Here is a 16,852-nt window from a genome sequence, read left to right as displayed (position 1 = left end):
CTGGGGAGCACACCTGCACTCCCAAATAGCGCAGGGCAGGTGGACGCCCACAGATCTGCGGATGAACATCAACTGGCTGGAGCTCAGGGCGATTCATTTGGCGCTTCAGTACTTCAAGGAAGTGGTGGTCAGTCAGCATATCCTGGTCCTGATGGACAATGTGGCGGCCAAGGCCCATGTGAACAAACAAGGGGGCATGCACTCCTTGGTACTACACAACGAAGCAGTTCAACTGGGCAACTGGACGGAATGGAATATCTTATCGATTCAGGCGGAGCACGTCTCCAGGTTAGACAACCGCCAGGCAGATTGGCTCAGCAGGGAGACAGTGGACCACGGGGAGTGGCAGTTACATCCCAGCATCTTCGAACTGATTTCTCAAAGGTTAGGTCGCCCGACAATGGATCTCTTTGCCACCCCGTCGAACGCCCAGGTTCCAAGATTCATCTCGCGGTTCCCAGCTCGGGGAGCAGTGGACGTCGACACCCTTCGCTGCAGATGGCCGTCCAGACTCCTTTACATCTTCCCTTCTCTCCTCCCCAGGGTTCTGAGGAAACTAGTGCTAGAGCAGGCAGAAGTGTTTCTGATAGCGCCTCATTGGCCCCCGACGGTCCTTGTTCACGGCCCTTGTGGGTTGGTCGGTTCGACCTCATTGGTGGATTCCCAGGGAGGTGGTAGCTCTGTGCCAAGGGAGTCTAGAGCAGCAATGGCGTGCCATAAGTGGAGGGAGTGCAGGGGGGTCGTGTGCGGGCGTGCCACACCCATAATGCAATGTGCGAACCCCCCAGGTCGCATGCGTGCACTACAGCCCCACCCCCATTTTTACATGCTTTTTTTCATCCTCCCCAGGCTCCAGAGGCTTTATAGGAGCCTGGGGAGGGCGAAAACAGCCCCCCCCCCGAGGCTTCAGGAGGCTTCCCTGAAGCCTCCGGAGCAGTCAAAACGACCCTCCGAGCAAACCGGAAGTCCATTCCTGAATGTCTGGTTTGCCCGTAGGGCCGGTTTTTTGCGCTCCGGAGGCTTCATAGAAGCTTGCACGTGTGCCCTGACAAATGGCTCCGCGTGCCACAGGTTCACTATCAGAGCATCCAGACCCTGAGTGGCTCCAGCTAACCGCTTGGCACTTGAGCGGGAGTAACTGAGGGAGGCCCAGTTCTCAGCCAGGGTGATCAGGACCATTGAGGCTTCCAGGCAGAAGTCGACCACGTGCATTTACAATGCGACCTGGAGTTCCTTCATAATCTGGTGTAGATCAGCCCAGGTAGAGCCTGCCTCGGCTTCAGCACCGCAGGTACTGGAGTTCCTCTAGGGTGGGTTGGAGAAAGGTCTGGCTCCCAGCACCCTCAGAAGGCAGGTGGCCACAGTTATTGGGGGGGTGGAATCTAGAGCCCTATCCCAACATCCAGTCATAAAGAGATTCCTGAGAGGCGCTGCTAACCTTCGGCCTCCGGTCATCCATACGTTTCCCACCTGGGATTTGCCCACCCTGCCCAGACTCTTATGGAGGTGCCCTTTGAGTCTCTGGGGAGGTATCCTTGCAGCTCCTAACTCTCAAGGTGGTTTTCCTAGTAGCCATCACCTCGGCTAGGCGGGTGAGATCAATGCCTTATCTACCAGGGAGGATTTGTGCACCTTCCATGACAACAGGGAGGTACTCAGGCTAGACCCTGCCTTCCTGCCCAAGGTCAACACCCCTTTCCATAGGGCTCAGGAGGTGGTGCTTCCAGACTTCTGTCCGGCACCTTCCAGAGAAAGGGAGAGGTCATGGCACCGCCTGGACGTCTGTAGGGCCCTGCACATCTACCTCAAATGCATAGCTGCCTTCAGGAAGTCGGAGGCGCTTTTCGTATCCTTCCAGCCTTCCTCCATGGGGGGTGAAGGTTTCACCCGCCACCATCAGCAGGTGGATAAGGTTAGTTATCACTAAAGCCTATGAGGCACAGGGGATGCCCAGAGGGCATCACGGCTCACTCTACCAGGTGTGTGGCTACTTCTGCGGCCTGGGCTACCCAGGCGCCCATTGAGGACATCTGCAGTGCAGCCGCTTGGGCTTCTCCTTCTCCATTCATTGGACATTACCGACTGGATGCAGAGGCATCCTTTGGCAGGTGTGTAGGACACTCGGGGGGCTCAGACTCAATGATTCCCTCCTATGGACATCTAGCTTTGGTATGTTGCACATGTGACTCCTCCCACGCCTCGCTTCAGAGACTGTCAGTTGGTCTTACCTGAACTGCATGTCTAGAAGCGGTTGTGTGAGGAGTCACTTTCCGCCTGTACTGTGCACACCTGCGCATGGGGGGGGCTGAGGGGGCTTAGGGTTGGTCAGTCAGGCCTGGGGGGAGGGAGTTGTTGTCCCTTGTTCTTGTTCCCTTCCTTCCCAGGCTCTTCTTGGACTGGACCATTGGTTAATCTGGGGAGTCACGAGGAGGAAGCAGAGGGAGTGGCCTCAAATTTACCTCAGTCTCCGGGCAAATGGGCTGTGTTAATACCCACATGTGACTCCTCCCACGACCGCTTCTAGTCATGCAGTTCAGGTAAGACCAACTGACATTCTCTTCTCAACATTAGTGACAGTTTGTTATTAATTCACTATACTTGCAGAGGAAAAGGGAAAGCTGAAAGTTTTGGCTCCTTCAATACTGTGTACTGTTATGAAAAACTGTTCACTACATGAAATTATAAAAAAATCAAATAGCAGTAGTACTGAATTTAACTGAGTTTTTCATTTCTTGATATTGTAAACAGGCCTGCCAGCTGAAGACTGAAACGATTACTTATGAAGAGAAAGAACAGCAACTTGTAAATGATTGTGTAAAGGAGCTCAGTATGTTTTCTTCTTTGCTTTCTGGCAGAATGGATAATGGGGTTTTGCCTGAGAAGGTGGATTCTGTGCCATTTAGTTATGTTTCTTTAAATAGTGATGTGATTAACCTAGTGTATATTGCCTGCAATTTATCTTGGCCTTATTTTCGGGGAGGTCTTAACATTTTTGAGGTGCAGGAGGTGGTGAGCGTGATCACTTCATGACTGCTGCTGTGTTGTAATATTTTCGGGGAGGGCTTATTTTAGTGCATGCGTTCAAAAGTCCGATTGGACTTAGTATCTGGGGAGGTCTTATTTTCAGGGAAACAAGTCAATTTGATTAGTCATTCCCAGGTTGGTATTTTAAACATGATTCATATTTTGCTTACTTATCTTTTAATGTCCCTAAGCTTTGTTGAAGAGGAAAAAATTAAGTGTATACTAATTTAAATACATTTTAAAATAGTAACTCCAATGGTCTCATGCAAGTTAAATGATGGTGAAGATTTCTGGAGTGTCTGGACTATGTTGTATGAAATATAATTTGCAGTATGAACTTGAAGATGTATTTTTCTTATATATTTACCTCATTCTTGATTTATAATAGTTCATGCTCACAGTTGTTTAAATGGCATAATTGTGAGTGCATCTATAGATTTAATCTGGTATGTTTTATCAATAGCACAAATTTAATGCACATAATTAATGTTCTTATGGTTATGACATAGAAATTCTTGTAATCTAATATTATTTTATTAAATGACGTCAAAACTATTTCACAGTACTTAAAATCAAACTGTTTCTTCATAGTACTACATTTGCTTTAAATTTTAACTTCTGTAGTAAAGTGATTGGAACTAAGTGTGATTAGAAAAATCATTGGTATACATTGTACTAGATGTAGATTTTTCTTCTTTGCTCAAATGATCCATATTTCTCTCAATATGATTTACTCAAAATATCACTATAGTATAAAGTTATTTTTAAAGATCTGCAGTCCATGTTTTGTATGTTGTGAGGTCATTCAAAGATTAATTTATAGTAGTATTATAGTGGACAAAAACTAGTTTGGTCCAGTGAATTGATACTTTTAGTTCACTATGTTTTAATAACGTGTCCCTAAATATTTCAAAATATAGTTTAAGTACACAGAATCTGTTTCTGATGGAATAGTTTTGCCAGACAAATTATGGCTGGATCCAGAGAAAGTTATTCATTCGTTAGTTCAATTCGTAAAATGTGTCTATTTTCTGCTGAATCCAGAATTGTATATTTTAATTTAGGTATAAAATTAGGGATTGTATAAAATATTTTCCAAATTGCTGTATTTTATTTTCTTAACACACCATAAATAACCAGGATTGACCTTTTTTGGTATTGTTTTTACATCCTGAGTATATACAATACAATACAATAGCAGAGTTGGAAGGGACCTTGGAGGACTTCTAGTCCAAACCCCTGCCTAGGCAGGAAACCCTATACCGTTCCAGACAAATGGCTATCCAACATCTTCTTAAAGACTTCCAATGTTGGGACATTCACAACTTTTGGAGGCAAGCTGTTCCACTGATTAATTGCTCTAACTGTCAGGAAATTTCTCCTCATTTCTAAGTTGCTTCTCTCCTTGATTAGTTTCCATCCATTCCTTCTTGTTCTACCTTCAGGTGCCTTGGAGAATAGTTTTACTCCCTCTTCTTTGTGGCAACTCCTGAGATATTGGAACACTGCTATCATGTCTCCCCCAGTCCTTCTTTTCATTAAACTAGACATACCCAGTTCCTGCAACCGTTCTTCATATGTTTTAGTCTCCAGTCCCCTAATCATCTTTGTTGCCCTTCTCTACACTCTTCCTAGAGTCTCCACATCTTTTATACATCATGGTGACCAAAACTGAATGCAGTATTCCAAGTGTGGCCTTACCAAGGCATTATAAAGTGGTATTAACACTTCACGTGGTCTTGATTCTATCCCTCTGTTTTATGTTTCAAGTAGTCTGGGATCAGGATACCTTTAAGTTAATTCTTATTTACATTATTCTTTTAAAATCAGTGGAATTTTATTTGATATGTCATAAAAAGTAAAATTCTGCTCATTTTTTTTATTTTACTGTCTTCATGAAAGTGATGGTATATTATCCCATTCAATTATTCTATTGTAGGAAAAGATCCTAATAAGTAGCAGCCTTATATTTAAACATTTAGGAACTCAGAAAATGCATTCAGCTCAGCGTCCACTTTGAAGGCAAATGAACAGGCTGACTGAGAAACTAAGGCTGAAATGTAAGTTTCTACACAAAGTTTCTAACACAAAAATTGATTGGACTGTTTCAGGAGGATAAAATCTCCTGAAACTCCGATTCTTTTTTTAAAAAAGTTTTATTGGTTTTTACAAATATTTTGGGGAAAAGGGTACATAAGTGTGGAGAAAAATTTTGACAGCTACATCATACGGAAGGTGGTGCTTCCCTGGATCTTACATCTCTCTCTTATTTTATATATATCAAAATATCATTATTACATACATATTAGCAGTTTAAGTTTACTTCAAATTCTTTAACATCTTCAATCATACTTTATATCACTGCTAACCATTTCATTATATTAACAATGTCCCTTTAATTCATTTCTGTGACCTAAGTCTCATTGCTGCCTCCTCTCCCCTGTCTGTTGGCTGAGCCATGGCTCCTCCCCACTTCATATCTTGTGCACTGTCTCTTGTTTCGTCTAGAAGGTTCTTGTGTTTTTCCATGAAGGCTTCTGCCTCCACCACTGTATTAATTCTCACTCTACCACCCTCCCAGAAAATCAACAAGCCTTCTGGAACTACCCATTGGAACCAGATATTTTTTTCATACAATTTTTTAGTTAGAAATAAGAACTTCTTCCTCTTATCTCTTATTCTTTTTGGTATCTGTTTCAAAATGGTTATTTCTTTGTCCTTATATCTTAAAGGTTCCCCCCTTTGAGCCTCTAGAATCTCATCTCTTGTAGTCTTTCTGAAAAATTTAACATGAACTTCCCTTGGAACATTGTGTGTTCTAGCATATGCTGAGTTGATTCTATATATCAGATCAATATCCCACCCTAACTGTTGTTTATCTCTTTTAATATAATCTGCTAGCATTGTTATCATAGTCTCCCTTAAGTCTTCACCCTCCATTTCAGGTATATTTTGAAATCTAAGAAAGAAAGATATCCTTTCAAATTCCATTTTTTCCATGAAGTTCTCAAACCCAAGATTTTTTTTTTTTTGTAAAGCCTTCACCTCTACTCCCACCCCCACAGCACCCTCCTCCAGGGCATTTATTTTCTGACTATTTTGTAAAGTCTGTTGTTGATTCTCTCTGAGTTGTTCCTTTAAGTCCGCCAACTGCTTTTTAATTTCGTCCTGTCCCTTTAAGAGTGTCTGGAACATTTGATGAAACATTTCTTGAGACTGCTGTTCCCCCTCGGAGGCTTTAGGTTGTAAGAAGGAAGATAGTTGTGTTTGTTGGGGAACAGGACTTGAGACAGAAGAAGATGGAGCCGAGGCTGGTTTAGGAAGGGGGGCCTTTTTCGCAGGCATTGCAGAACTCAGAGAAAGTTATAAGTCTAGGCAGAAAAAATGACGTCTGCAGAAGTGCACCGTCAGGGGGGGGACCACAGGCAGGCTAAATCCAATGTGGGATATTAGTCTTTCAATACAGCTCCCCTCCAGTTGTAGTCAATTTTTCCCAATCCCAGGAAGATTATACAAAGAGATTCCTCTAGTGTTCACTGGGGTTTTGTAATTCCAACCCAGAAGATTTTTCAAAGACGACAGCTCATTTGTAAGGGCAGTAAGAACGGGGGAAGAAATGCCATTTTGGCTCAGCCCTCTCAAGGGATCAGAGAGCAACCATTCAAAAAGTTCCCATTCATAGTTTATTAGGTCAGCTCACTTTTTTTCTTTCGCAATTGTTCAAAGGAGTCATTATCCCATTGCTTGAAAGAAGTGAATATCAAAAGGGTTTTTCCCCAAGTCTCTCTCTCTCCGAGAGTGAGATCGTATAAAGCCGCTTTTGCGAGGGGGGGGGAGAAAACCCCCCTCTCCAATCTTAACACTTTACCAAGATCAAAGAGTCTTAGAAAAACTGCTAATCCTTATTTACTTAGTTGTTCAAGAAGCAAGAAAAAGACCCCGGGGGAACTCCCCCCTCACCGCATTTCTGCTGTTGCCTTCATGTAGAGCATTTTCTTCCGATCTCCTCCGGACGAAGGCCCGTGTGGCATGCACACTGCCCAATTGCCTCCCGGTGCCTAGGGCAAAGCTGGCAGCCCCCCTGCGGCCGCCGCCGCTCCGGGGGGCTCCAGCAAGCCACCCCATCTGCAGGACGCCCCTACAAGGCACCCTGTGCCCCCCCTGAGTCAGGGGGAGCCCACCAGGACAGCGAGCGGCGGACAACATGTCCGTCGTCCACAGAAACCGGGAGTGGAATCCTGAAACTCCGATACTTATTTCCCAACCTTTGTCTAGTTGGTAATTGTCTGTCATTTTGTTTGTATGGCTGAGTTGCAGTAATGTTTACTTTATCAGTATTTTTACCCATGACCGGTTCTATGTAGTTAATAGTGATTTTGTTATTTCTTTAAGGAGATGCAAATCTTCAGATTGCCAATATTTCAGAAGAGTTAGCTAAGAAGACTGAAGATGCTGCCCGACAACAGGAAGAAATCACCCATCTTCTCTCTCAGATAGTGGATTTGCAGAAAAAGGCAAAAGCTGTAAGTTGGTGATATTTAGCCACAATATGATGCAATCTTTTTTATCCCTAACTTTTGGATAAAGTCCTTTAAATCTTGAAATAGAGAAATCATGAAATGATGACTATGTTGTAATGCTTTTGCTGTTGATCCTTTTTCAGTGTACAGTGGAAAATGAAGAACTTGTCCAACATTTGGGAGCAGCTAAAGATGCCCAAAGGCAACTCACAGCCGAAGTAAGTAATAATCAGGATTTAAAAACAGGAAAATGGCTTTTGCCCAGTTGCATTTTATTTTCATATCAGAACAATATTTTTTTTAAAAAATTGTTTTATTAAACATTTTTACCTTTAAGAACAGAAACAGACACACACACAAAAAGAAAAAAAACAAGATAAACATAACAATATAAAATAACTATACAGCCTTCTGTATCGGCATTCATGTTTAGCCTTTGTAATTCTCCATTCTCCACTGCCTTCCTATCAATTTTAACTTCTGTAATAGTGTAATAACAGTTGTACTAACACTTGTAATAATATTAATTGTTCATATCACCATTATATTTACATGTGGTCAATATTTTAGCAACTTTGGTTAATTTTTATTCAATACTAGTTTAGAAAAAAATCACAAAGAAAGACTTTTATTTCCTGTTTTGGCCTCTGTTTTCTAGCCTCTTATAAATTCTATTCCATATTATATAGAAATCAGATTCTTCTCTTTCTTTTAATTCCATGGTCATTTTGTCCATCTCTGCACATTATTGTTTCGTCTGAGGCAGTGGTGGGTTATGACCGGTACGCCCCGGTGCCTGTCAGGAGCACCAGGAACTGTTCCGGTATGGTGCTCCGGAAGGCTCACCCACCCACCTGCCATCCTTACCTATATTTGAGCTCTTCGGGGCTACCTCGCACGGAGCGTACGGCGCCTGCACAATGCTCCCCCAAGCAGCATTGCAGGTGGTAAGTATGAACGTGCGCGCTGCGCGCGTTCATGTGAGGGATGCCAGGTCCCGTTGCACCATACCGGTTGAAATGAGATCCAGAACCCACCACTGTTCTGCGGGTATATTAATTTGTTTCCAGAGTGAGTGAGAGAGGGAAGGGGGTAGGAGAGATAGTCCAATCCAACTTCTGTATATTTGTTTGTGTGTGTGTGTGTGTGTGTGTGTGTGTGTGTTAGAGGGGGAGGAAGAGAGAAAGGGAGGAAGGAGGGGAAGGGAGAAGAAAAAGAAAAGGAAAAAAGGAAACTTATTTCGCAAAGGAGAAAAACAAATGCTGTCGTTTTAAATTGGAACTGAGCATGCCTGGTTGTGGAATTCTGGGAGTTGAAGTCCACAAGTCTAAAAATATTTGAAACCCACCACTGTGTCAGTGCCTCACCAGCCATAAACCTCATCGCATGTCACTGATATGTAGTATTATGTATTGAAATGTTTTGTCCGTTTTCGGGTCTAATATTCCTAATAAGAATGATTCCGGTTTCAATTCTATCTTTTGCTCCGTAATTTCTTCCAGCCATTTCTGAATTTTATACTAATATTTCCTTATGATGCATCATGTCCACCATATATGGTAGAATGTTCCAGACTTGGGGCTACATCTCTAACATTTGGGGGATAAATTTGGATACATTTTGGCAAATCTCGCTGGGGACAAATGCCATCTATAAAACATTTTATAACGGTTTTCTTTGTTGGCTACTGCCATCATAAATTTATAATTTCTTTCCCATAGTTTGTCCCATTTTTCTAACTTTATGTTGTGGCCAAAGTTTCTTGCCCAGCTAATCATTGCCTCCTTTACTGTCTCTTCCTCCATTTTATATCTTAAAAGAAAATTATAATTTGGTAATCATTTTCCTCCCTTTCCTAATAATATTTTGTCTAATTCCATTTGTTTCTCATGTATTCCATATTGTTCCTGATGTTTTTTAAATCTTGTTTTAATTTGTAAATAAGGACACCATTTCATATTTATTCCTTGTGTTTTCAGATCTTGTACTAATTTTAGTTCTCCTTTTTCATCTAAGAGTTCTGCATAGCTTACCATTTTACTGAGATCTATGGTATTTGAATATGTCATTGCCGATAACCAGATTGGGATTTTCATATTTTCATTCTTTTTTATTTTTCCCCAGACCTTAAACAGGGCGTCTCTTACTATGTGTCTCTGGAAGTATGAATGAGTTTATTCTTTCCCTCCCAGAGGAAGCCATGCCAGCTTAATTGGAGATCATGGCCTTCTAGCATAAGAATCCTTTTATTGTTTTAGTTGGATAATAAAGCTCTCAATCTGGGAGGCCAAAGCCCCCTTTGTTTCTACTATCTTGTAGAAGTTTGTATTTAACACATGTTTTTTTTTCCTGACCAGATAAATTTGGATACCATTTTATTTAGTTGTTCAAAAAAAATTCTCTAATTTAATTGGTATTGTTTGGAAAAGATAAAGTAGTTTGGGTACTACATTCATTTTGATTGTGGAAATTCTGCCAATTAGTGATATCTGTAGTTTAGTCCAATTGTCCAGATCTGTTTGTATTTGTCATAGCAATTTATTGTAATTGCCTTCTTTTATTGTAATACATTTTGCCGATAACCATATTCCCAAGTATTTAATTTTCTTGGCTCTCGAAATTTCCAGTTTCTCCTCTGGTTCTTCGTTTTGTCTTTTGGTTTGATTCTTAGTTAATATTTTGGTTTTCTCTTTATTTATTTTAAGCCCTGCCACTTTACTGAATTGGTTTAATAGTATTGGTCCAGTTTCTAGGAGTTCCTCTATGATGAATGCTAGATCGTCTGCAAAGGCCTGCACTTTGTATTCCTGTGTTCTAATTTTCAATCCCTTTATCTCTTGGTTCTGTCTAATTTGCAATATCAACATCTCTATTGAGAGGATAAATAACGGGGGGATAGAGGGCATACCTGTCTTACCCCTTTGGTTATGCTGAAACCTTCTGTTGCTTCTCCGTTTAGTATACTTTTTGCTGTGTGGCTAGAATATACTGCTCTGATCATCCCAATAAATTTATCTCCTAAATCCATTACTGCTAATTGATTTATAAGAAAATTCCAATTCAAATTATCATACTTTTTGTGCATCAATAAATATCAATGCTGCTTGTTTTTCTGAATGTATCTCATAGTATTCTAATATGTTTATTATCATTCGTATATTGTTTTTTATGTATCTATTGGCTAGAAATCCATTTTGGTCTGGGTATATGATTTCATTTAGTATATTTTTAATTCTTTCCGCCATGATTGTCATAAATATTTTATAATCAGCAGTTAGCAGCGAGATTGGCCTATAATTTTTAATCTTTAGTTTTTCAGTGTTGTCTTTGGGGATTAATGTTATTACTTCCTCCATCCAAGATTTTAGCTCATTCTAGTACTTCATTATACATTTCTAATAATATTTTCTCTAATGATTTTTGCAGTTCTTTATAAAATTCTACTGGAATTCTGTCCGGACCCATAGGTTTTTTTTTGTGTGTGTGTGTGTGTTTTTGGGATTGCCCCTTTTAATTCTAGCCTCGTTATTCTCTCATTTAGTGTTTCCTTTGTTCTTTCTAGTAAGGTTGGAAGGTTCCTCTTCTGTAAGTATCTTTTAATCTCCTATTTTCCCTCAGCTGGACAGGATTTGAAAGTATCTTACTGCTATCCTCCCCCCCCCCCCTTTTCTGGTGGTGTATCACCTCTTTCTCACCTTCTAATTTCTGTATTAATTTCTTTTCTTTTTCTTTTTTTAGTTTATAAACCAGCCATTTCCCTGATTTGTTGGCATTTTCAAAATAATTTTGTCTATTTGATCTAATTTTCTGGGCCACTTCTTCTTATGAATGATTATAATTATAATTTAATCTATGTTTAATTATTTCTTTTTCTTCTTTAACTTCCTGATTTTGAGGGTCTTTATATTCGAATTTCCCCAGTTTCTCCTGGAGCTCTATATATTGTTTATTTTTAACTTTGTTTCTTCGTATTGCACAATGCCCTGCACATAAGCTTTGGTTGTATCCCATAGGTTTTGAATGGTTGTCTGTTCATTCCAGGTTTCCTCTAGGAAAAATGCTAATTCTTTTTCCACATATTGAACATAGTTCTTTTCTTTCACAACCCTTTGATTCAGGGTCCATCTCTTTTTCCTTTTTGCCTCTCCTTTCCATTTGACTGCTAATGGATTATGGCCTGCCCACATGTTCGGTGTTATTTCTACTTCCTCTACATCCTTCTCCATTTCCGTGTCCATCCACACCATGAATGGACCATGAATTATGGGGGTTTGAAAAGAATGTGTATTGACTCTTCTGTGGGTTGATTTCTCTCCAAACATTTTTCAGATTTAATTCTTGGGCCATTTCAAAAAATGCATTTGGTAGTGTTCTCCTTTCATAATTTTTAAAAATCTGTTTTATAGTCTTTCTTTGGGTCAACCACTGCATTAAAGTCCTCTAGTAAACATATATTTTCCATTCCAATTCTGCAATCCACTTATGTAATTTACTGTAATGTTCTTTCTGGTTCGTGTTTGGTGCGTATATAACTGCAATTAGTACTCTTTTTTGTTTTATTGATATTTCAATTAATAGTGTTCTTCCCTATGCAGTATGGAGGAACACACAATTTGCCCCAGCTAGCTAAATAACCATTCTGCGCTTTGTATTACTTGTATGTATGTAGAAAGAGGAACAAAAGACCACACCATCAACTCCTTGTCAAATGTACATTTTACCAATACAAAGGGCCACGGCTTTTGAAATGAATGATAGTTTTCAAGGAATGAATAATTGTCTTGGGAACCAACTACTTTATTGATTTGATTTGATGTATATACTGCCTATCTATTTTTCTCCCACTGTTTAGCTATTGCACTTAGTAGTGCAGTACCACAAAAAATTTGCTTTCTGAACAAGTAGTAATTATGAAAAACATAAATATGTATTGTAGAGGATGAAGATAATTAGAATAATTTCATTTATTGTGTTCTTGTAACAATATACCAAAGATCTGTTCTTTATGTAGAGAAGAGAATTTTCAAATGAAAATTACTAAAAAAACCAAAAACAAAATGAATATTTGGGGGGAGGGGTTGTTTAATAACCTAATTCTCTTCTCAGCAAAATACAAAATTTAGCTACTGTGTTTCCCCGAAAATATGAAATGTCCTGAAAATAAGGCCATGCCACATTTTTCAGGTGAGCAAAAATATAAGCCCTCCCCTGAAAAAAAGCCCTCTGGACAACCCTCCCTCTCCAGCCAGGCAAAGCACCGCTCAACAACCTAGCGGTATCCTGAAGGTGCCAAGCTGCAGAAACCGGGTGGGGGGAGAAAAGGTGCTCGCGTTGCTTGGTGACTTCTGGATACCGCTAGGTCAGTGAGTGCCCACCTGGAGAGGGGGGTTGCCAGGCAGCTGCTCTCTTGTGAGCAGGCTCCCGAAGAGCACAGCCTCAGGGGCATACGGCTGTGTTGCGCTGTTGCAGCAGTGCAACAAAACAGCCATGAAGTGACCACGCTCATGAGCAGCCATCTGGCAAACCCCCTTTGCAGCCGGGCACAGCACTGACCTAGGGGCATTGCCAAGCTGCGTGAGCTTGGCCTTTCAGAATGCCAGTGAATGGTGCTCTGCATGGCTGGAGAGCTGTTTCGCTCCCCGCTTGCGCTCCTCCCAGCCTCACAATGCCCTGGCCCAGCTCTCCCTGCAGAGCCAGGGTAGCACCACTGCTGCCGCCACCGCCATCCCAGCATGACTTTTTCTTTGGCTTCCAAACCATGGAAGTAGGCTGCCAAGTCTTCCGGCAGTAGCCGCTCTGGGAGTATGCCCTCAGGTTGTGGGCCAGCTGCCAGCATAACATACTCCCAGAGTGTGCAACCATAGAGGATACTTCCAGAGTGACCACTATTATTACATTTCCCTCTCATTGCCTTGTCTTGGGAGGGGACTGTTTTTCTGAGTGGACTGCCACTTTTTATCTGACCCTTTAACTGTTTCTCTGGCTCTTTGCTCTTTTTCCTCTTCCTTATCCTGTATATGGGAGCTAACCAAGTCTGCTGTAAGAACTTTAGTGGGAGTGCCTGCGGCCCGATATTGTACATGAAGAAAAACAGCTAAGTCTTCCATTCAATGTCTCTAAATCGTGTTGGATGGCAATTAATTGTTTAAATATTGAAACCACCATTTGCGCTTTGAGAAGGCATTGCTTTGCCATAAACTGTTGGATTTTCCCAAGGTAAACTCTCCATACTCTGAATTATCTGGTTGTTCTTTGGCTTTTTAGCCTTTAACTCAGACTCCTTATAGGAAGTAATTAGACTAGTTGTTTGTGAGAAGAGCTGGCTTTCACTTTGTCATCCCCCCCCCCCCCCCCGGATCGGGAAAGTCTAGTAACTGCTGTTTTGCCAAATCTTTTTGCAGGTCCCCTTCTAATCTCTCCAGATTTTTGGGAATGTAGGGGGGTTTAGTTTTACTTACAGCTCTTGCCAACAAAGTGCTTCTCAATTCTTGGTTGTTTTGCTGTTTTCACTGGATCCCGGGCTGGTGCCGTGGCATTTCTTTCTTTTTCCCATGCCTTTTTACTCTTCAGCAGGAACAAAAACTTTTGTCTGTGTTATGGTCTATGCTGTTACCTCCACTCACAATTGTTAATTAAATAAAAAGGATATAATGTGAATACTCAAAATTGATAAAATAAAATAAAACCAGGAGGCACTACTGCAAACATGCTCCAGCTGCAGCTCCGCCGTATTTATTTTATTTTATTTATTATTCACACTTATAGACCGCCCCCTCTCCCGAAGAGGACTTTGCCGTGAGCAAAAAAGTATTATAATGCCTTTCAGCAGTATTACAGCCAGTGAACAAAATTGCCAATCAAGAGATCAGCAGCTATGAGATCATAAATAGCTTTTTTAAAGTTATAATTTGGAGTCCCATCATTACGATCCTCTTTGCAAGGATGTAAATTGAGGCAAAAGTCAATCATGCTGTACTTACTGTTGGAAAAGGGTTCTTTTATTTGTAGACCATAAATTGAGTTTGAACTGTTACAGAAGATGAGATCACGGCCGTTATTAAGGCTAGTGTAATTTGTTACTAGTTGTTCCAGTCCCAGAGTAATAGTAATAGTGGTTTGTGCAAGAAGGATTCCTTGAATGCTGACAGCAAAGATAAAAGCATCAATAATTGAAATTTGTCAGCAACTGTTGTGGTGCTTATGAGAAGGAAAGTGAGAAATGTCTTCATAACATTGTGACAGCCAAAAAAACCATGGTCTCATTATTAAAACCAGATATGAAGCATCAATCCATGGATTAGGAAACTTCACTACAAAATTTTTAAAAATAAAGACAAAGATTTGGCAGGAAAACTTTTAATTACAATTTTTGGAATGCAAATGGCACGAGTCACATGAATTTTCTTGAACCTGGCACTTCAACACAGAGTACTACATTGTAGCACTCAAAACTTTGAAATAATAATTAAGCAGAACTTAGAAGCACATTTTTTCATACAACATGGTAGCATTAGGCTTCATTTCTCATGAACCATTCAAGAAGCAATTGCAAAGTTGAATACTGTCATCTTATCTAATCAATACAATGCAGACTTAGTGCCATGTGACTTCCACCTTTCCCCAAAATTAAATAAAAACTTTTATAGGCATTTATATATATTAAATATATATTAAACAAAATATAAGGCTACAATAAGTTGCATAATTCATCTGTTTAGAATATATTTTCCTTTTATAAAAAGTATTTTTCTTCATTTAAATAAAGGCTACAGTGAAGAAAAACATTTTTAATTAACATTTTTATTTTTTCTTCATTGCAGTTACGAGAGCTGGAAGATAAATATGCAGAATGTATGGAAATGCTTCATGAGGCACAAGAAGAACTGAAGAATCTTAGGAATAAGACAATGCCAAATGCTATATCACGCCGTTACCATTCATTAGGCCTTTTTCCAATGGTGAGAAGTCTCATATGAAATAGTTCTCAAAAATTCACTTTGCGCTAACACTTAATGTAACTTTGATTAAAAGTTTGTGTGTGTGTGTGTGTGTGTGTGTGTGTGTGTGTGTGTATGTATTTGTGTTACAACCCCTGGTATGCCCAAATATGGGAGGGAGCTCACTACTCCCCCTTTTTGTCCTTCACTCATTACAGAGGACCATCCAGGCAGAAAACCATATTTTTATTTTTAATGTTGCCTTTTTATATTTGTGTTGTATTTGTGCTGATAAATAAATAAAGGGAGACTAGTATAGATCTATTTCAAGCTATTTAGCTCTCATCAGCTAGCCATACCCTTACTGAGAATCGAACCAGGGCTGTATTGCATATTAGGCCGATGTAATTGCCACTAAGCCACAGGCTCTCTTCCTTATCAACTAAGCTAGGGAAATAGATATGTATTTGTGTTACAATCCCTGGTATGCCCAAATATGGGAGGGAGCTCACTACTCCCCCTTTCTGTCCTTCGGCTCATTACAGAGGACCATCCAGGCAGAAAACCATATTTTTGGTTATACACACAAATATAAAAAGGCAACATTAAAAATAAAAATATGGTTTTCTGCCTGGATGGTATATGGAATCTGCCTTAACTTCTCTAAATGGTATGAGCCTAACTCTCGGGAACAATGAATTCTTTTTAAAAAAAATATATGACATTGTATTAGATTATAAAATAAAATACAAAAGCAAATAATAGGAAACAGTGGAAAAGGGAAAGAAAAGGGGTGGGTGGGTGTTGACTTCCAACTTCCTCTGTTGCAGTAGAATAAAGCATTAACATCAAACCTTAATTTTTTACTTTTCCATAATAGAATAAACTAGCCATTTCTATAACACAAATCAATCTAATCAGTAAAACCCAAAATCAAAATTTCATTTTTTCCACCTTAAGCACAAAGTCCAGAAGCTGTCTCCATGTAACAAGAAAAGTACTTATATTCTTTTCTTCGATTAAAACTGTCTCTGGCCATCTCTGCCAACTCCATCAGCTGTGATAGCCATTCGTCCATGGTGGGAATTGGGGTGTCCTTCCATTTTTGAGCATACAGTAGTCTTGCTGCTGTCAACATATATAAAATCAAAGTTCCCACAAAAATTTCCAAGTTTTTCCTCTATTAAACCCAAAAGAAAAGTTTCTGATTTCATCTTTATCTTCATTTTAAGAATTTTCTGTATTAAAATATGAATCCGATTCTAATATTTCTTTGCTTTATCACACTAAAAAAAGATAAAAAGTCCCTTTACATTTACATTTCCAACATTAATTTGAAATACATTTATATATATTCTAGATAACTTACCT

The 16,852-nt window shown here is 40.0% G+C and overlaps 1 protein-coding gene across 4 annotated transcripts in view; it reads left to right on the top strand.

Annotated features, from left to right (window-relative positions):
* Positions 1-16,852, top strand: part of TRAK1 (trafficking kinesin protein 1) — a 290,199-nt gene that overhangs the window by 203,903 nt on the left and 69,444 nt on the right. For all 4 annotated transcript variants that reach the window (XM_081969801.1, XM_081969800.1, XM_081969799.1 and 1 more), the window contains 4 exons: positions 2,749-2,827; positions 7,417-7,547; positions 7,688-7,762; positions 15,365-15,502. In XM_081969801.1, the coding sequence (XP_081825927.1) occupies positions 2,749-2,827; positions 7,417-7,547; positions 7,688-7,762; positions 15,365-15,502 (423 nt within the window). The remainder of the gene's footprint in view (positions 1-2,748; positions 2,828-7,416; positions 7,548-7,687; positions 7,763-15,364; positions 15,503-16,852) is intronic.

Source organism: Natrix helvetica (genome assembly GCF_964273705.1).
Source record: "Natrix helvetica genome assembly, chromosome: Z".
Classification (NCBI taxonomy): Eukaryota; Metazoa; Chordata; class Lepidosauria; order Squamata; family Natricidae; genus Natrix; species Natrix helvetica.
The sequence above is the reverse complement of the archived record's forward strand: the minus strand, read 5'-3'. Positions and strand labels throughout refer to the sequence as shown.